This window comes from Carcharodon carcharias, chromosome 28 (assembly GCF_017639515.1).
Source record: "Carcharodon carcharias isolate sCarCar2 chromosome 28, sCarCar2.pri, whole genome shotgun sequence".
In the NCBI taxonomy this organism is placed as follows: domain Eukaryota; kingdom Metazoa; phylum Chordata; class Chondrichthyes; order Lamniformes; family Lamnidae; genus Carcharodon; species Carcharodon carcharias.
The window spans coordinates 4,723,576-4,743,084 of NC_054494.1; the positions used below are offsets into that span (position 1 = coordinate 4,723,576).

At 44.2% G+C, this 19,509-nt stretch overlaps 1 protein-coding gene across 3 annotated transcripts in view; it reads left to right on the top strand.

Moving 5' to 3' along the window:
- The window catches only part of LOC121270743 (leucine-rich repeat-containing protein 20-like), a 40,083-nt gene extending 21,389 nt beyond the window's left edge, over positions 1-18,694 (top strand). The window contains exons 1-5 of one of the 3 annotated variants that reach the window (XM_041176123.1): positions 1,015-1,157; positions 3,177-3,287; positions 10,908-11,057; positions 14,611-14,778; positions 18,007-18,694. In XM_041176123.1, the coding sequence (XP_041032057.1) occupies positions 3,218-3,287; positions 10,908-11,057; positions 14,611-14,778; positions 18,007-18,140 (522 nt within the window). In that variant the 5' untranslated portion in view covers positions 1,015-1,157; positions 3,177-3,217 and the 3' untranslated portion in view covers positions 18,141-18,694. Of the gene's footprint in view, positions 1-1,014; positions 1,158-3,176; positions 3,288-7,538; positions 7,650-10,907; positions 11,058-14,610; positions 14,779-18,006 lie in introns of those variants that run through there. The other 2 variants (XM_041176125.1, XM_041176124.1) reach the window with 2 other exon arrangements.
- The last annotated feature ends 815 nt before the right edge of the window (positions 18,695-19,509 follow it).

Here is a 19,509-nt window from a genome sequence, read left to right on the forward strand (position 1 = left end):
TGCCCTGCCCTCCAGCGGCCTCCCTGACCTGTTCACTGCTGCCCCGTAATCCGGCCACCTCCCCTGACCTGTCCACTGCTGCCCCGTAATCCGGCCACCTCCCCTGACATGTCCACTGCTGCCCCGTACTCCGGCCACCTCCCCTGACCTGTCCACTGCTGCCCCGGACTCCAGCCGCTTCCCCTGACCTGTCCACTGCTGCCCTGCCCTCCAGCGGCCTCCCTGACCTGTTCACTGCTGCCCCGTAATCCGGCCACCTCCCCTGACCTGTCCACTGCTGCCCCGTAATCCGGCCACCTCCCCTGACATGTCCACTGCTGCCCCGTACTCCGGCCACCTCCCCTGACCTGTCCACTGCTGCCCTGTAATCCGGCCACCTCCCCTGACCTGTCCACTGCTGCCCCGGACTCCGGCCACCTCCCCTGACCTGTCCACTGCTGCCCCGTAATCCGGCCACCTCCCCTGACCTGTCCACTGCTGCCCCGGACTCCGGCCACCTCCCCTGACCTGTCCACTGCTGCCCCATACTCCAGCCGCCTCCCCGACCTGTCCACTGCTGCCCCGTACTCCAGCCGCCTCCTCTGACCTGTCCACTGCTGCCCTGTCCTCTGGCCACCTCCCCTGACCTGTCCACTGCTGCCTTGTACTCCGGCCACCTCCCCTGACCTGTCCACTGCTGACCCAGACTCCAGCCGCTTCCCCTGACCTGTCCACTGCTGCCCCGTACTCCGGCCGCCTCCCCTGACCTGTCCACTGCTGCCCTGTCCTCTGGCCACCTCCCCTGACCTGTCCACTGCTGCCCCGGACTCCAGCCACCTCCCCTGACCTGTCCACAATCCTGTGTGGTGAGGCTGTGAAATGGAGCTGCCCACAGTAGAGCAGATAGAAATGTCATTGCTGCACACACAGCGTCAGCGTCAGTAACTGTGAGAGGCGGAATGTTTCGTTCTGTATATTCTGTTGGGGGAGTGATTCCACATGACTGAAAGCTGATTTGACAGGTTCAGCAAGTTTACCCTGTAAAGTATGTGCTAGCAGATGAGAAACATCAGCTGTGTGATTTGGACTCCTGTCATTTCGATGTAGGAGGCCACTTTGTGTTATATGTTTCACTGTTTTAAGAAACCTGTCGATAATTTCCTTTAGATTTCAAACCGGTAAGTACAGAATTGAACAGATTTTACCATTCATATTATCTTGAGGTGCTTTATATCAATTCTGCAGCAATGGGGAAAGCAAATGCCAGTCAGAGCATTATTTCATAAAACACCTGACACTCTTGTCGGGCTGCTTGGAGCTTCTTGGCGGAAGGGAGTCTGTGTTCAGCAAGGCCTCTGATAGTTGCTCAGGGATTGTGAGACAAGCACCATTGACTATCAGCTCCATCGCCCTTGGTTTAATTGGTAAACCTGCAGCCCAGTGTGTGAGTCACACAGACCATTTATTCCAGGGTACTGAGAGAGACTAGGGAAGTGATTTGTGAGGCAAGGAGGGAGTCACTGGACACTCGGAGCTACCAGTTTACTCAGTACAATAATGGACAATGTGGTGTCACACTCACATTCAGCAACAAAACAGATACAGGCTGAGTCCAAACACCCCCCAGCTTGTGTAACAATGGGATTGATTATCAGGGAAAAAGAAAGACTTGCATTTCTATAGCGCCTTTCATAATCTCAGGCCATCTCAAAGCAATTTAAAGCCAATGAAGTACTTTTTGAAATGTAAGAAACAAGACAGACAATTTGCGCATAGCAAGCTCCCAGAAACAGCAACGAGGTAGAAAATCAGATCAATTGTTTTATTGCTGTTTAGTTGAGGGATTAAAAATTGACCAGGACATTGGAGATACCTCCCCACTCTCCTTTGAAATAGTGTCATGGGATCTTTTATGTCTTGACACGACTTCAGAGATCCTGCTTTCTCTGAGGGAGTGACAATCCAAGTGGACTGTAGGAAGCCTTGTAGTGACCCAGATTCCCAAAGGTATTGGGAAAGGTTCATGTGAAAGGCTGTTAGCTGAGCTCAAAGCTGGGGCACCATGCAGGAGTGTGTAAGAGCTTGGCTGAAGGGCAGAAAGCAGCAAGGACCTGTTAGAGGAGCTGTTTCTGGGTGGGGGACGTACTGAATGGACTGCTTCAAATTTACAGCGCACATTGAGCTAGGAGGGGCTGAGAATTAAGAGAAGGTCATTGGAGAAGCTGTATAAGTGAGCAGATCAATAGTAGATGGAACTTTATCCAGGCAGTTGTAAAATACTGACTGTACAAGCGAAAATGGACCACACACAATCCCCAGCGTCTGCACTTCAGAAGGTATTTCACTGGCTGTGAGACATCCTGAGAAGGATGCTATATAAATGCAAGACTTTTTTCCTGTAATTCGATTCCATGGTACTGTAAAAATGACTGACATGTACACTAAACGCTCCAATACACAGAAAGATTAGGGAAAGTGGAAACCCTGTAATCAGTAACAATTGGAAACTGCCATGGAGGGGCTTCAGGGATGATTGACAAAGACAGCCTGAATGCCCCTTCTCTCAGTTAATAATCTTAACCCTAGGTTACATTGAGTTAGCTAATCTCAGACAGCATGGCCAGCTTTTGTGTCCCTGGAATGAGGAGGGAAAAGTCAGTCAGGATCCAGTGATGCTAACTAGGTATAGTTGGGTGAACTTAACTGAAATGTATTTCCATATACCACCAGTCAGTGTGTGGAGTCTCATGTGACAGCAAGTGGTAATGGTGTGGAACTCTGACCAAAGAGCTGCAAGTGGAGATGATCAATGATTTTAAAAGGAAATTGGATGGGAACTTGAGGGAATTAAACTTGTGGGACCACGGGGATAGAGCAGGAGGATCGGACAGACGGATTGCTCTGAAGAGGGCTGGCATGGATTCGATGGGCAGAAAGGCCTTGTTCTGTGTTGTAATGATTCTCTGACTACCTGTGGAAAGTGGAAGGGGGCCCCAGAAAGAAAGAGGGCAGTTTACATCCTTTTACAACACTGGAACAGAGGAAAGTATCTAACTGTACCTCTGGGCTTGGTCTGACACTGTGTGCCACACACACAGAGAATGCCTGATTCCCAGTACAAACACCCTAATGCTGCTGTGCACAGAAAGTCACTGATAGTGTTCTGGTTTGTTTAAGGTGATGATTTTATGTTTCAGTTTTGTTGCTGCTCCTTTGAAGTCTGTGTGTCGTGGAGACAATGGCGAAAGATGCAGCAAGAGTCGCTCGGATAGTCAATGAGGCGGTGGAGGAGGGCAGGAGCTCATTGGGTAAGCACCCTGGAGGTGGGCCTAACAGTGCTGAGTTCAGGGTCGCTGGGGACTTGGGGAACTCCCAGAGAGTGGGAGCTGGGGCTGGAAGCTCACATTCTGTTCAAGATCCAGATAAGATCAGTTTCCTTTTTACAACTTATTAATTCTCAAAATGGAAGGGTTAAGTTTTGGGCATTGTGGGGTAGCGGTGAATGAAGGGGATCTGAAGGGTGCCAAGCTCTGGGTGGTTGGAGCAGTGTCGACACTCCCTTGCCACAGTGGGAGAGATCACAGGCCCAGCACCAGCCTCAGCCAGAGAGGCAGATAGCACTGAGGGTGGGGTAAATCTACATGAAAACTCCCTATATCGTGTTGTCTGGTGCCAACCACAATGTGCAATGAGGAACCCTGGAAGAAAGTTCCCATATCCTACTCTGCAATATGGGCTATGGTCACATAGTGGTTACAGTAACTCCGAGGTCTGGGCTAAGGAAAATCCCACTATGGCAGCTAGGCTGTTTAACTCTGTTCATTAAATCTGGAATATAAAGCTAGTCTCAGTAATGATGACCTAGAAATTATAGATCATCTTAAAAACCTATCTGGTTCACTAATGCCCCCCGGGGTTCCTCTGGCTCCAACCCCGTTCCCCTGGTCCCTCTCGCTTTCCCCTGGTTCCTCCCCTTGGCAGGTGCCGCTAGGCCTCAGGCCTCACCCCAGGCCTCTCTTCAGCTCTCATCACACCTGCCCTGGCCCCACAGCCGATTTGGTGAGTGAGGGTAAGTGTGTGAGTGTGAGGGTGGGTGAGTGGATCAGTAGGTGAATGAGTGAGGGTGAGTCAGTGGGTTAGGGTGGGTGGGTGAGTGAGTGAGAGTGGGTATGTGGATGTCTGTGAGAGAGAGAGAGGGTGAGCGTGTGAGAGAGTGAGCAAATGAGGGTGTGTGAGACAGAGAGAGAGTGTGTGTGAGACGGAGAGAAAATATGTGTGAGGGAGAGGGTGAGTATGTGTGTAAGAGAGAGCAAATGAGGGTGTGGAAGAGAGAGAGAGAGGGTGTGTATGTGAGAAAGAGAGTTGAGTGTGAGAGAGAAGGTGAGTGTGAGAGGGAGGGTGAGTGCATGCAAGAGAGAGCGTGAGTGTGTGTGTGAGAGAGAGAGGGTGAGTGTGTTTCTCTGTGAGAGAGAGAGGGTGAGTGTGTGTGTGTGAGAGAGAGACAGTGTGTGAGAGAGAGGGGGTGAGAGTGTGTGTGTTTGAGAGAGGATGAGTGTGTGTGTGATGTAAGGTGAGTGTGAGAGAGAGAGGGTGAGTGTATGTGTGTGTGTGAGAGGGTGAGTGTGTGTGTATGTGTGTGTGAGAGAGAGGGGGTGAATGTATGTGTGAAAGTGGAAGGGTGAGTGTGCGTGTGTGTGTGTGAGAGGGTGAGTGTGTGTGTGTGTGTGAGAGGGTGAGTGTGTGTGTATGTGTGTGTGTGAGAGGGTGAGTTTGTGTGTGTGAGAGAGAGGGTGAGTGTGTGTGTGTGTGTGTGTGAGAGGGTGAGTTTGTGTGTGTGTGTGAGAGAGAGGGTGAGTGTCTGTGTGTGTGTGTGTGAGAGAGAGGGTGAGTGTGTGTGTATGTGTGTGTGTGTGAGAGGGTGAATGTGTGTGTATGTGTGAGAGGGTGAGTGTGTGTTTGAGAGAGAGAGAGAGGGTGAATGTATGTGTGAAAGTGGAAGGGTGAGTGTGTGTGTGTGTGTGTGAGAGAGAGGGTGAGTTTGTGTATATGTGTGAGAGAGAGGGTGAGTGTGTGTTTGAGAGAGAGAGAGGGTGAGTGTGTGTGTGTGTATGAGAGAGAGGGTGAGTTTGTGTGGGTGTGAGAGAGGGAGAGAGAGAGAGAGGGTGAGCGTGTGTGTGTGTGGGAGAGGGTGAGTGTGTGTGGGTGTGAGAGATGGAGAGAGGGTGTGTGTGTGTTTGAGAGAGAGAGGGTGAATGTGTGTTTGAGAGAGAGAGAGGGTGTGTGTGTGTGTCTCGGGAGGTGTGTGTGAGAGGGAGGGGAGAATGTGTCTGGCTCACTCCCAGTTTCAGGGTTCTCATTCAGCCTCACACTCACACACCAACAGGCGCTCTCAGTGCTGAGACTGGGTGTCAGCTGGACACACACACTCTCACTCTTTCACACTCAAAGGTGTCCTAACTTTTAAAAAATGAGGAATAAATTATCAATTTATTGTTGGGATTTTTTTCTCAGCAAAGTGTTTATTTTCATACCTCAGGTTTATTTAAATTCATGTTTCATGTTGTGCCAAACCTTATCTTTCTGCAATTTGTTCTTTGGCCCCCCTGAGCGAGCGAGAGATTGAAATGTGGCCCCTGTATGGAAAGGTTGGACAAGCCTGGTCTACAGAGGAGCAGTTTTGACTGCTCTGCCCTGTGTGTGCAAGGCTTGGTCTGTGTACCAGTATCACACCCAGGGGCTCAACCACTTTCACCTGAGCTGCCTTTGGAAGCTTCTGAAGATTAGATGGCAGGACAAAATACCAGGCACTGAGGTGCCCACCTGGGCTGGCATACCCAATATCATCACCAGATTGAGACAGTCACAACCGAGTTGGGCTGGTCACATGGCCAGGATACCTGGCACCCGCTTGCCAAAGCTAATTTTCTCTGGCGAGTTTGAGTCTGGGGTACACTCTCATGATGGTCAAAGGAAGTGCTACAAGGACGTTCTGAAGACTTCATTTAGGAACTTTGACTCCTGGGAGAAGCTCTCCCAGGATCGCTGCACCTGGCACAACCAAATAAAAAATGGTGAAGCCTCACCTCCTTCAAAAACAAGCGCATGTGAGAGGCTGAGAGAAAACACAAGGAAAGGAAATGCTGAGCCAGCAACTTGTCCAAAACCCAATTGCCTGGAATCCTGCCCTACTTGCAGCAAACCTTTTGGGTGCTGATTGGCCTTAGCAGTCATCCATGTGGCCATGGGAACCTACCAAACACTCCAGATAATGAACATGGTCATCTTCAACTCAAAGGACAAACAAGGAGGGGTTCATTACTGGTGGGTTCAGTGTTTTTGGTGCTGGCTTTGATGGTGTAAATCTATCACCTCACAGAGAAGTGTGCTGACCCCAGGGTGCTAATTTCCATAGATAAAAACAAAAAAACTGCGGATGCTGGAAATCCAAAACAAAAACAGAATTACCTGGAAAAACTCAGCAGGTCTGGCAGCATCGGTGGAGAAGAAAAGAGTTGACGTTTCGAGTCCTCATGACCCTTCGACAGAACTTGCTAATTTTTACAAGAAAGAGTTGAAATATAAGCTGGTTTAAGGTGTGTGTGTGGGGGGCGGAGAGATAGAGAGACAAAGAGGTGGAGGGGGGGTGGGGGTGTGTGGTTGTAGGGACAAACAAGCAGTGATAGAAGCAGATCATCAAAAGATGTCAACGACAATAGTACAATAGAACACATAGGTGTTAAAATTAAAGTTGGTGATATTATCTAAACGAATGTGCTAATTAAGAATGGATGGTAGGGCACTCAAGGTATAGCTCTAGTGGGTTTTTTTATATTTTTTTTATATATATATAATGGAAATAGGTGGGAAAAGGAAAATCTTTATAATTTATTGGAAAACAAAAAGGGAAGGGGGAAACAGAAAGGGGGTGGGGATGGGGGAGGGAGCTTACGACCTAAAGTTGTTCTGTCGAAGGGTCATGAGGACTCGAAACGTCAACTCTTTTCTTCTCCACCGATGCTGCCAGACCTGCTGAGTTTTTCCAGGTAATTCTGTTTTTGTTTTGCTAATTTCCATGGTGTTTTAGTACATTGATCATGCCTAGTGTCAACACCCAAGTTGCTAGGAGACCTTGGCAATAACTTGGAGTGGCTCAATATCCAATTGAAACTGATCCTCTCTCTCTCTCTCTCACTTTCTCTCTTACTCTCTCTTTCTCCTTATCTTTCTTTGCTGGAGAGTCAGAGTGGGATACCTCTGCACGGTATCAAAGACATGAATATTGGTGCAGTAGTGACAGAATCCATGGTGCTTGGTGAATGGGAGCTCAGTACCTACATTTTCAGTGGTTTAAAACACATGGTGGTTTCTATTCTTTCCAGTTTTTATTATGTACTTCTCCCCCGTTGCCCTCCCCCAGTATTTTGCATTGGTTTTAGTCCCACAATCTGTTTTATTTCAGTTGTTTTTGTATTTCCCATTGAGCTTTTTTTCGCTCATTCCTGTTGTTATCACTCTTTCTCTTTTCTGTTCCCATTGTTCCCTCCCCTGACCCAAACCAGTCATCTTCCTCGGAGAGCCTGCTGACTGCAAATAGAAGTGTAAGGTGACCTGGGCCTCCAGTTGTCGTGACTGTATGTCAAATCTAGGGACTCCGTTCTATTTTCAGCAAGTTAAGTTTCAAGTTCATGTTCCGGAAAAACCGTTTCCTACCACGAAAGCAAAGTGAAGGGTCAAGGTTCAAAGTGCAGGGCAGGATCATGGGTCAAAGTGTAGGAGAGAGAAAGTAATGCTGAGTTTTGTGATGAGGCAACTCCAGGCATGTGTCCTGTAAGTTATAGAGTCAAAGGAAGTTAATGAGATGGAGATATTGGGAAAGAATGAGTCAGGATAGGAAATGCTGCCTTGGGGGATGGAGTGACCATAACTCAGCTTTCGCTTGTTGGCCAACACTGACTCATGGACCACCATTCTCCAGTTCTGCTGAAAGGTCATTGACCTGAAACATTAACTCTGTTTCTGTCTCTGCAGATGCTGCCAGACCTGCTGAATGTTTTCAACATTTTCCATTTGTATTTAAAATGTTTATCCTTGTTTTCAAAACCCTCCATGGTCTCATCCCTTCCTCTCTCAGTAACCTCCTCCGGTGCTACAACCCTCTGCGATATCTGTATAAAAGTACAGTATATACTGTAGCATATGTTCAAAAAGGGCCATTGATAGACCAGGTGACCATAGACTGGTCAACCTAAAATCATTAGTGAGTGAGCTTCTAAACGCGTTAATACAGTGTACAATTAATATTCAGCAAGAAAGACAAAGACCAATGAGGATTTGTATAAAGGTGAGTTGGGGCTGAGAAATTTTTTGAAATTCTTTGAGGAGATTACACTGTTACTAAAGGAAATGCAGTGGACATTGCCTGTATAGATTTTCAAAAAGGTGCTTGATGAAGTTCCAAATAAAAAGATGGAAAGATTTATGACACAGAAGGAGGCCAGTCAGCCCATCATTCCTGAGCCAGAAAAAAATAGTCAGCTGATGCACAAAACTGAAATACTGTACGCTGATTATCAGGCAAACGAAATAGCAGTGTTGACCAAGTTAGGGGTTGAACACACACTCACAGGTAGTAGTTAACATCATCTCCTAACTACCTGAGTTTAAACAGTGAGCACTGAGAGGCTAGTTGTTAAAATGAAGAAACATGGTGTCAAAGGGAATAAACAGTAAGGTTAGAAAATTAGTTAAAGGATCGAAAACAGAGAGTAGTAGTCAATGGATTTTTTTTTTGGACTGGAGGGATATCAATGGTGCACCAGGGTTATTGTGAAGACCAGCTTTCCTATTAAGCTGCATATCTGTGTGGCCACATAGTAACCTGGAAGGTAGAGCACAGGCCTTGTTCCGTGTCAGATACTACACGGGTGTGGCCGTGTGAACATTTAAAGATACCACACATTGAAAAAAACTGGCTTCTCACAACAATGACATTTTAAAGAAAACTTTGGTTGGGACCATTGCTCATCTCAACAGATCAATGATCTAGATTTGGACATAGGAGCACAGTGTCAAAACGTGAAGATGATATAATAATAGTGTGCATAAGTGTGAAAGGGATTGTGTGAGACCTCAGGAGCATAGTGAGCTCAGTAGGTTGTGTAAAGAGAATATAATTTTTTCCAATGTTACTGTGGGATACTGTGAAGCAGGCTTGTGGGGACTGTGTGCATGTTGTGTCTGTGTGTGTCTGTGTGTGTCTAATTTAATTAAACTGAAGACAGACTGCAAGGTTTAAATCATCAAAGGGGTTAGGTTTTTGAAGTGGAGATGGACAAGGTAAAATGGGATCCTGGTAGATACAACCTGAATTTACATTCGGTGGTAAATGAGGAGTAAATTTTTAGCTGTTGAATTTAAAAGAGACATAAAGGAAGTTTTACAACTGGCAAAGATCATAAATAAAGCAAAGTTATTAAGTTCATTTCTCCTGAAAGTGGTGGCCACAATGACAATATGAAAGATTTTTAGATTCTTGGAAAGGTAACTTTCAAAAGAAAGTTCAGAACAATGGGGTTTAAAAGATGAAAGGGTAACTGTCTTTAACGAAAGATTGAAAGCTGTATAAGGGGTGTGGCCATGTGATCTTGAAAAGCGTGCTGTGCGAGCACAGTCTTGTGAAGGAAGCAGCTTCTAGCCACCCCAGAGAAGTGTCTAGTTGGTCCAGAAAGCAAAATTTTGTTACAAGCCTTGGATTTCCATTGTTGAGTGAGATGGAGAGAGAGGCTTGTGAAATATCTCCTCCTAGCAACAGTGGGTGCCTTGCATTAATATTACTGGATCTTTTATAGATTAAGAATCTATAGGGACTGTTGTCTGAAAAGGGGTGTTTATTTGTGAGTCTAGCTAAGTAGAAATCTTTTGTGAAATGTTATAAGACTAACTTTAACTGTGTAACTGTAATCTTGTGTGTTTAAGTTTTCTTTCCTTTTGTTAATAAATGTTTTAACTTAATATTTAAAATCATCAAAAGTGGTAGTGAAATCTTTACTTCTGACTTCAATACACATACCTTTTTGTAATAAATACAAATTGCAAAATCGGTATGACAGCCTGACCAAGTTTCCCTTTGGTCAGAGCAGCAAATACCACCTGTCATATAACAAATGGCAGAGAGATGTTCAAGTACATTTAGTTCAGAGAAAAACAAGGTTATACATTTCAGGAGGAACAATAAAGAGAGACCATATCGACTAAATGATAGAACAAGAGGCGTACAAGAGCAGAGAGACTTAAAGACATAGATAAACATATCTAAAAATAGGAGGATAAATTGATCAAGCACATGGGATCCAAAGTTTATAAATAGGGGTGTAGAATGACCATCATTGACAGGCCACACTTCAAGTAATTATGTCCCGTTTTGGATGCTCCAAGTTAATAAGGATGTTAAGGCCATGGGGAGAAATTTCACTAAATGAGGAGAGTTTAGTTATCAGATAGAAACTAGGGGACTTTTTATTTAGAGAGTTTAAGAGATTTGTTAAAGGTATCCAAATATTATGAGAGGTTTTCAATGAGGCAAGCATGAAAAATCTATTTCTACTATTTAGTGAGTCATTAACTAGAGAGTACATTTTAGATCTTCAACAAAAAAATGAAGCGAGAGAGATGAGGGGAACTTATTTACAGAGAATATTTTAAGGATGCAGAAAGTCCAATCTGAAGCAGAATGCAGAGTATCTTGTGAAAGGGAAGTGGATAAGAGGAAGGTTAAAAAGCCACAGGGAAAGGGTGAAGGAATTGGGACTAAGGGGAGAGCCCTATGAGAGTGACAGCTCTTATATGTTAGGCTGAATGGTCTCCTGTGCTGTAAAATTCTCTGATTCTTTGTTTTCTGTCTGACGATATTTATTTGTTATTTTTCCTAGACCTGTCGAACTGCAAACTAACCAGTTTTCCAGTTGCACTCTTCAAGGTTATGAGGGATGTACTGGCGAACATTCAGTTCATTTCACTGGAAAACAATGAACTGAAATTCATCTCCAGTGATTTTATGACCAACTTTAACCAGCTCCGGGGTAAGGGTTCCCCATGTTGTCTCTGTGCTAACAGTAATTCCCAGAGAGCCAATCACTGGGCAATGAGTAATGTTACAGTCCCAGACAATGGGTGCAGCATTAATTTGGCAACTAACGTTATAAGATAGTATTTTAATAACAGCTATTTCCCAGAAGCCCAGTTACTGGAGCTATATAAAATATTATCTGCAAGAAAAATGTTCTTAATTGTCATGTGGTGATTGTGTGACTGGATTAATAATTAATAGTTAATGGTGAATATGAGTTCAGAACACCAATGAAAATTTGAATTCAGTTTAAAGCAAATAAGCAGGTGTGAGTAAAAGTGGCTATGGAGCAATGGGATTGTTGTAAAAAGCCATCTGGTTCATGAATGTCCTTTGGGGAAATCTGCCACCCTTACCTGGTCTGGCCTATATGTGACCTCAAATCCACACCAATGTGGTTGACTCTTAACTGTCCTCTAAAAATGCTCAGTTGTACTTCCACCTTCTTAGGGTGTTAAGGGATGGGTAATAATTGCCAGCCATGCCTACATTTTTAAGAAGGTTCATTAAATTCGCTCCCTCCTTCCTCCCTTGAAGGTGGTGACTGCCCAGTTCCACTGACAGCCTGAGAGCCTCATCCAAAGAACCAATCTTTATGTGAGAGCTGAGCCAGTTATATACAACAGAATACTCCTCGTGCATGCATCATCACACCCCAAGCTTGGTCCAACCCTCTGCTATTTGTGCCTTTAGATCATCTACCTTATTGCGAATGCTGCGTGCAATTTAAGAAAATAAATGTCCCTAAGGGTTAAGGATTACGGAAACATGGCTGCACGGTGACCAAGGTTGAGAACTGAATATTCGAGGATATTCGACATTTAGGATGGACAGACAAGAAGGGAAAAGAGGTGGAGTTGCGCTGATAAAAAGGGATGGGATCAGTGCATCACTAAGGGAGGATCTGAGATCGGAAGAACAATGTGTGCAATCTGTTTGGGTCAAGCTAAGAAACAAAAAAGTGCAGCAGACTTTGATTGGAGTTGTTTATAGGCCACCAAACAGTAATGATAATGTGGGGCATGGTATTAATCAAGAGATGACAGAAGCATGTAGCATGGGCAATACAGTTATCATGGGTGACTTCAAACTGTATATAGACTGGGTAGACCAATCCAACACTAATGCTGTAGAAGAGGAGTTTCTGGAGTTCGTTAGGGATGGTTTTCTAGAGAAGTATGTTGAGGAGCCAACTAGAGTACAGGCTACTTTAGATCTAATATTATGTAGTGAAAAAGGGCTGATTAATAATCTTGTTGTAAAAGAATCTTTAGGGATAAGTGACCATAGTGTGATAGAATTTTACATTATGTTTGAAAGTGAGGTAGTTCAATTTGAAGCAAGAGTGTTATAGTTGAATAAAGGAAATTATGAAGGCATGAGGGACAAATTGGCTGAGGTGGATTGGGAAAATACATGAAAAGGTATGACTGTACACAGGCAATGGATAGTCTTCAAAGAATAATTACATAGCTCACAGCGCCTATACATTCCTGGATAGTCTTCAAAGAACAATTACATAGCTCACAGCACCTATACATTCCTGGATAGTCTTCAAAGAACAATTACATAGCTCACAGCACCTATACATTCCTGGATAGTCTTCAAAGAACAATTACATAGCTCACAGCACCTATACATTCCTGGATAGTCTTCAAAGAACAGTTACATAGCTCACAGCACCTATACGTTCCTGGATAGTCTTCAAAGAACAATTACATAGCTCACAGCACCTATACATTCCTTCAAGGTGCAAAACCCCCAAAATAGTCAGTCAACCATGGCTGGCAAAGGAAGTTAAGGATTGTGTAAGATTAAAAGAAAAGGGGTGACTTGATAGAAGTTTACAAAATTATGAGTGGCCTGGACAAAGAAGATAGAAGCTTTTTCCCAGGGTGGAAGAGTCAATTACTAGGGGAAATAGATTTAAGGTGAGAGGAGAAAACTTTAGAGGAGATGTGCACGGCTAGTTTTTTACGCAGAGGGTAGTGAGTGTCTGGAATTCGCTGCCAGAGGAGGTGGTGCAAGCAGGTACGATAGTGGTGTTTAAGAGGCAGCTTGACAAATACATGAATAGGATGGGAATTGCGGGATACGGACCCCGGAAGTGCAAAATGTTTTAGTTGACGGGCAATATGATCGGCGCAGGCTTGGAGGGCCGAAGGGCCTGTTCCTGTGTTGTACTTTCCTTTGTTCTTTGTTCAGAGGGTTGTGAATCTTTGGAATTCTCTACCCGAGAGGGCTGTGGAGGCTCAGTCACTGAGTATGTCTAAAGCAGAGATTGATGGATTTCTGATTAACAATAACATAAAGGGTTATGGGGATAGAGTGGGCAAAAGACATTGAAGTGTTCGATCAGCCATGATCACATTGAATGGCGGAGCAGGCTCGATGGGCTGAATGGCTTTCTCCTGTTCCTATGACAAATATTCACACTCAGAGGACAGCATCACTGGAGAGCAATAAGAGTGTACACACTGATGGATTGTCGTCTCGGGCACTGAGGCCAATTATAATGCTCCAGTGGCTGCTCTGAGATCAATGAACACAGTACAGATTGAATCAGATCCTGATGACCTGTGTCCCAGTAGCACAGTGAGGGGTTTCATCTACCATTGGGAGAGCTGTGTTGATTTTTTAACTCGTCGACTTTTAGAAGGTGTCCAGTGAGAAAGCTCCCTCTTTGATCTGACTTGTGATACTTGGAAAAATTTGGAAAGGACTACCGTTTTGGGGTTTGGCTCACATTGGTGATTCCTTGCTCCCTGTGACTCAGTGTGCTTTCACCTTCCCAGTTAAAATTAATGAACAAAACAAACCCTCCTTACTGTACTTTGACTCCTGGTTACAAGAAAGAACTTCCACTTATGTAGTACCTCTCACAAGCTCCAGAAGCACTCGTCAACCAGTGAAGTATCTTTGAAAAATAGTCACTGCTGTAATGTAGGAAATGCAGCGGCAACATTGTGCACAGCAAGCTCCCACAAACAGCTATGTGAATGATTTCTGTTATACTTGATCAGATTTCTATTAAATTATCTGTTATTAGTGATGTTGGTTGAGGGATAAATACTGGTCAGAATTCCCCTGTTCCTCTTCAAAGAATGCCATGGGATCTTTTCCATCTACCTGATAAGGTAGAGTCCCAGTAGTGCTATAATCTGCCCTTGAACTGTTCTGAAATAGTTGAAACCCTTTAGCTTTGGGTTATGAGCAAAGTACACATGGAAGCCCTGCTGAGAATTGATACAATTGTGGAATTTCTAACCTCTGACTTCTATATTCTGGGATCACTGTATTAAAAGCTTGACCATGTTCAGCAGTGAACCTGGATTTTAATCCCACATGGACCGTGATAAAGTATGAAGCCAATACCATGATAGATAAAAATGCTTTGTTTTTGTCTCAGGGAGCTCTTGTCGTAAATGGAAGGTTTAGCTACATTCAATTTTTGTCTTTAGATTGCTTTTGTGACTTACTCTATTTCAACAACTCTGTCTCCTCAGAATTAAACCTTGCAGGTAATGAACTGAAAAAGCTCCCTGATGAAGTCAAAGCTTTGGCACACTTGACAACCATTAATCTAGCAAGGAATAAATTCTCTGTCTTCCCACACCAACTAACTGAACTGAAAACACTGCAAGTGATTAATCTGGAGGCGAATGAGATCACTGGTGAGTATTTTAGGCCAATGGTACAAGGTAAATGAACCCAGGATTGTCTGGTTGTATCAACACTTATACTTCTCCTCAACATTGCCAGCTCACAACCATTTGCAATATTTTGAGGTAGTAACTGGACTCTTTTCCTCTTTCTCACTCTCAATAATTGCTGGATTTCATTCTGGATCACAAACCAGATTGCAAAACAGACCCTCAAGGGGCTAATCCCTTGGTTACGTTCTGTGCCATGCTCTGGGCAAATTAAGGAGAGGAAGATTATGAAAGTTGGTGTGTGGGCTTTGTGCAGGGGGAAAGGATTTATGTAAAAATTTTCTCACCAAGATTTCTTCACTGCTTTCCTCACTCAGCATCTGCACAGAGTGATCTCTTATCCACGATGATTTCAAACTCCATCTCATCTGATCATGTTCTCTCTTCTCTGAGTTCGCGCCCTCCTATTCTCCCTGAATCTCTCTATGTAAACACCCCGACCCATATTCACACCACCCCCTTGAGCTTGCCATCTGACATGGTCTTGTCAGTCCCATCCAATTAAGACTTCTCTGATCACTTCCTTATATCGCTCCTGTATCCCCTTTCTTCATCCCAATCCTACGTTCTTCTGTATCCATCCCTGTAAAAAAACTATCCCCCAACTTACAACCACACTTTTAAAATCCCAACTGTCTAGCCTGTTCTCCACAACATTTCTGCAGCTACCTTTGATGCCCAAGTTCCACATAAAACCATTAGCCAAGGGCTTTTCCCCTCGGTACGGCCCTATCTCCACTTCCTCAAGACTAGGGGATGAAGATTTGAAAGAATAGAGCAGACACCAGATCTGGCTGGACCACATTAAGAGCTGTCAGGTTCTGCTCACAACTCCAGGATCATCCTGAAATAAGATAGCTTGTGCCTTGTTTTTTTTTGCTGAAAACCACCATCTTAAACTCCTGTCCTCCTCCTCTCCACCTTCACTTCCAACGATAAGTCCGAGGAGCTCACAGACAACTTTGTCACTAAGATTGAGACAACCAATCGGCTACCTCAGCCATGTCCCTCCCTTCCCCTAACCCACTGGACCAAACTTCCTCTGGAGTTCCCTCTGCCCTGGCCCTGAGCTCACAACTTTCTCTAGTTTCTCTTCCATCTTCCCTCGTGCCCTCTTCAAGCTCATTATGTCCATGAGGCCCACTTCCTGCACCCTTGACCCTATTCTGCTGACCACCCAACTTCTCCACTTGACCCCCATGTTAGCCAGTGTTGTTAATGGTTCTCTTTCTTCAGGTGTTGTCTCTCTCTCTCCCTCTCTTTTAAATCTGCTGTCATCACCTCTCTCCTCAAAAAAACAACCCTTGACCCCACTGTCCTTGCAACTACTGTTCCATCCCCAACCTCCCATTCCTCTCCAAAGTCCTTGAATGTGTTGTTGTCTCCAAAATTCATGCTTATCTTTCCCGGAGTTTGAATCCCTCCAATCAGTTTTCCACCTCGACTACATTACCCAAATGCTTATCAAAGTCACAAATGACATCCAACGTGACAGTGACAAAGGTAAACTCTTCCCCCTTGTATTTTTCGGCCTGTTTGCATGTAGCCTTTGATATATGCTGACTGCATCCTCCTCCAACACTTCTCCACTGTCATCAATCAGATGCAACTACTCTTGCCTGGTTCTGTTCCCATCTACCTAATCATAGCCAGAGTATCACTTGCAATGGATTCTCTTCCTACGCTTACACTTTTACTTCTGATTGTTCCCCCAAGGACCTTAGCCCCCACATATTTTTCATCTACATGCTGCCCTGCGGTGACATATGCAGAGAATTGCATGGCAAGATTTCACGTTTTAAGACTTTTACTGTAACAAATTAAAATCAACATTGACTAAACATTACTAAGTAGGCAACTAATGCACAAAGCTACAGAACAGGTATTTCTTGGTAACTTCTTAACACAACTGAAAATCCCATAACACGTTTATACATGACATCTCATTCTCAGTATGCATGAAGTCTTGAGTTGAACGTCCAAAGCTCCAGCCTGCTCTAACAGGATCTCTTCTCCCTGCTTCACAATGGTGAATCTTCTAGTGTCCTTTTAAACAAAGTCACCTTCACTTAACTCTTTGAGGTTAATGGAACGAACTCCCATTGCAAGGTTTCCTGTGGTGATTCCATGGTCTCTAACCCTTTAGGTTCTTTGTTTTGTTGGAATTGGGTTCCGTCCTCATCAGCCCTTTGCTTGGTGGTTCCCTCAAAAGCAGTCCTTTTCTTCTGCCTGGCATTGCAGCACCTGTTTTGGGTCATCTTTCCCTAAATCCTTTGGTTTGACTGACTGAGTTTGAAAGCAGGACAAGCAAGGTACAGATAGCCCTAGTGGGGGTGGGGTGGGGTGAAGGAATCGAAAAAGGCTATAAGGTGGAGATAAAACAAAGGATGGAAATACACTTAAAAATAATGGAAATAGGTAGGAAAAGAAAAATCTATATAAATTATTGGAAAAAACAAAAAGGAGGGGGAAAATCGGAAAGAGGGTGGGGATGGAGGAGAGAGTTCATGATTTAAAATTGTTGAACTCAAGATGCTGCCAGGCCTGCTGAGTTTTTCCAGATATTTTTGTTTTTGTTTTGGATTTCCAGCATCCGCAGTTTTTTGCTTTTATCTCAGTGTGTTCATAATCTTGGTGTCACATTTGACCCTAGATGGCTTTCTGACCTCATATTTGCACCATCAATAAGATCTCCTATTTCCACCTCCATAACATTGACCAACTCCACCCTGGTCTCAGCGAAACTCCTGCTGAGCTCATTCATGCTTTTATTACCTCTAGACTTGACTAACTCACACACTGCTGGCTGGTCTTCCATGTTGTACCCTCTGTAAACATGACATCATTGAAAACTTTGCTGCTCGTGTCTCCACACCAAGTCCTGATCCCTTATCAACTCTGTGCTCGCTGACTGACATTGGCTCCCGTTCAAGCAATGTCTTGATTTTAAAATTCTCACCCTTGTTTTCAGTCCCTCCATAGCCTTGCCCCTCCATATCTGACTCAGCTCTTCCAGCCCCACAACCCTCAGAGATATCTGCACTCCTTTAATTCTGGCCTTCTGTGTACCCCAGTTTTAATCAATCTACCATTGATGGCCATGCCTTCAGTTACCTAGCAGCCTTGGGCTGTGAATCATTGTGTGTTTCTTACAAGCTAAGGTTTAGATGATCTATTTCTGCTTTTCAGAGATACCGGTTCAGAGCCTGGCGTCTATGCCCTTCCTCAAGTTGCTGAATATGAAAGCAAACCCTTTGAGGAGTGAAACCCAGACTACTCAGCAGACAGTATTATCATTTGAACTACTGACAGCAGATGAATAAACAGTTATGTGGATTAGACATCAGAGCTTGTTTGGAGTGAGCAATGCCACTGGTTCAAGGGTATGTCCCTGGAATACAGGATTGTGTGTAGCAAAATGTGGCTTTTCACAAAAGGAGGAAATCCCACTGTGCCAATCCAGGAATAATTGGATGGTTCAAATAAGTCAGTGTGAATGAAGCAGTGGCTGCACTAAAGTCTCCTGGAGCCTTGTATTCATTGATAGTGGCAGCTTTGAGTTTTCTTCTGAAATGAAGCAATTAGATTGTTAACTATTCTGATTTACGATGATGTGATGATAAAGTACTTGGATTTGACATTATTTTGACGTGACTGTAGTAAAGGTAAAAGGGATTTGCTTTCTGTCCTCAGTTGTCTGTCACTCTGAGGAGTTCATTATTTAAATATCTTTTCCAGTGTAAAATGGGGAGCACTTAACAGTTTCTCCTTTAAACTGTTGATGTAAAATTGTTACTGCATGATGGTTAATAGTTATGGTTTTGCAGTAAAATTATAATTAAGCATTGTGCTGATTGAATTAAAGAGCTGATGTGTTTGTTTATTGTGGATCTGTATATTTGTTCCAGTGATTCACCAGCAGTGTCCAGTGCATCAATTGTAACCTGTTAATACAATACACTGACACAGCACAATAGATAAAATACCCGGTAACTGAGAGTTACAATACAGTGAGTAACCTATGCAATACACTGTATAACTGGCAGGTACTTATAATTAACAGAAGGCAAGACTGGAGGGAAGGATGCAGCAGAGTCCTCCTGTGGAATGATGTTAAAGCCCTGGCGAGGTTATGTTTACTGGGATGATAGCAGGGCTGAGAGGGGTTCCACTGTGTGGAGAGATTGGTGAGGCTGGGATTATCCTTCTTAGAACAGAGAAGGTTCAAGGGAGACCTAGTGAAGGTTTTCAAAATTACAAAGGGCTTTGATAGATCAAGAAAGGAGAAACAATTTCCTCTGGCATGTGGGTCAGTGGATCACAGGTTTAAATTTATTATAAAAAGAACTAGAGAGGAAATTAGGAGAAATTTCTTTACACAGATGGTTTAAGATTTGGAACGCATTACTTAATTTCCCTCCCTAACAGCACTGTGGGTGTACCTACACCACATGGACTGCAGCGGTTCAAGAAGGCAGCTCACCACCACCTTCTCAACAGCAATTAGGGATGGGCAATAAATGCTGGCCCAGCCAGTGACACCCACATCCTGTGGATAAAAAAAATTCCATCGAAACTTTCAAAAGGACATGTACTTGTTAGAACTAATTTGCATAATTAATTAGGGGAGGAGCAGGGGTATGGGATTAAATTGGATAGGTCTTTCAACAAGCATGATGGGCCGAATGGTCT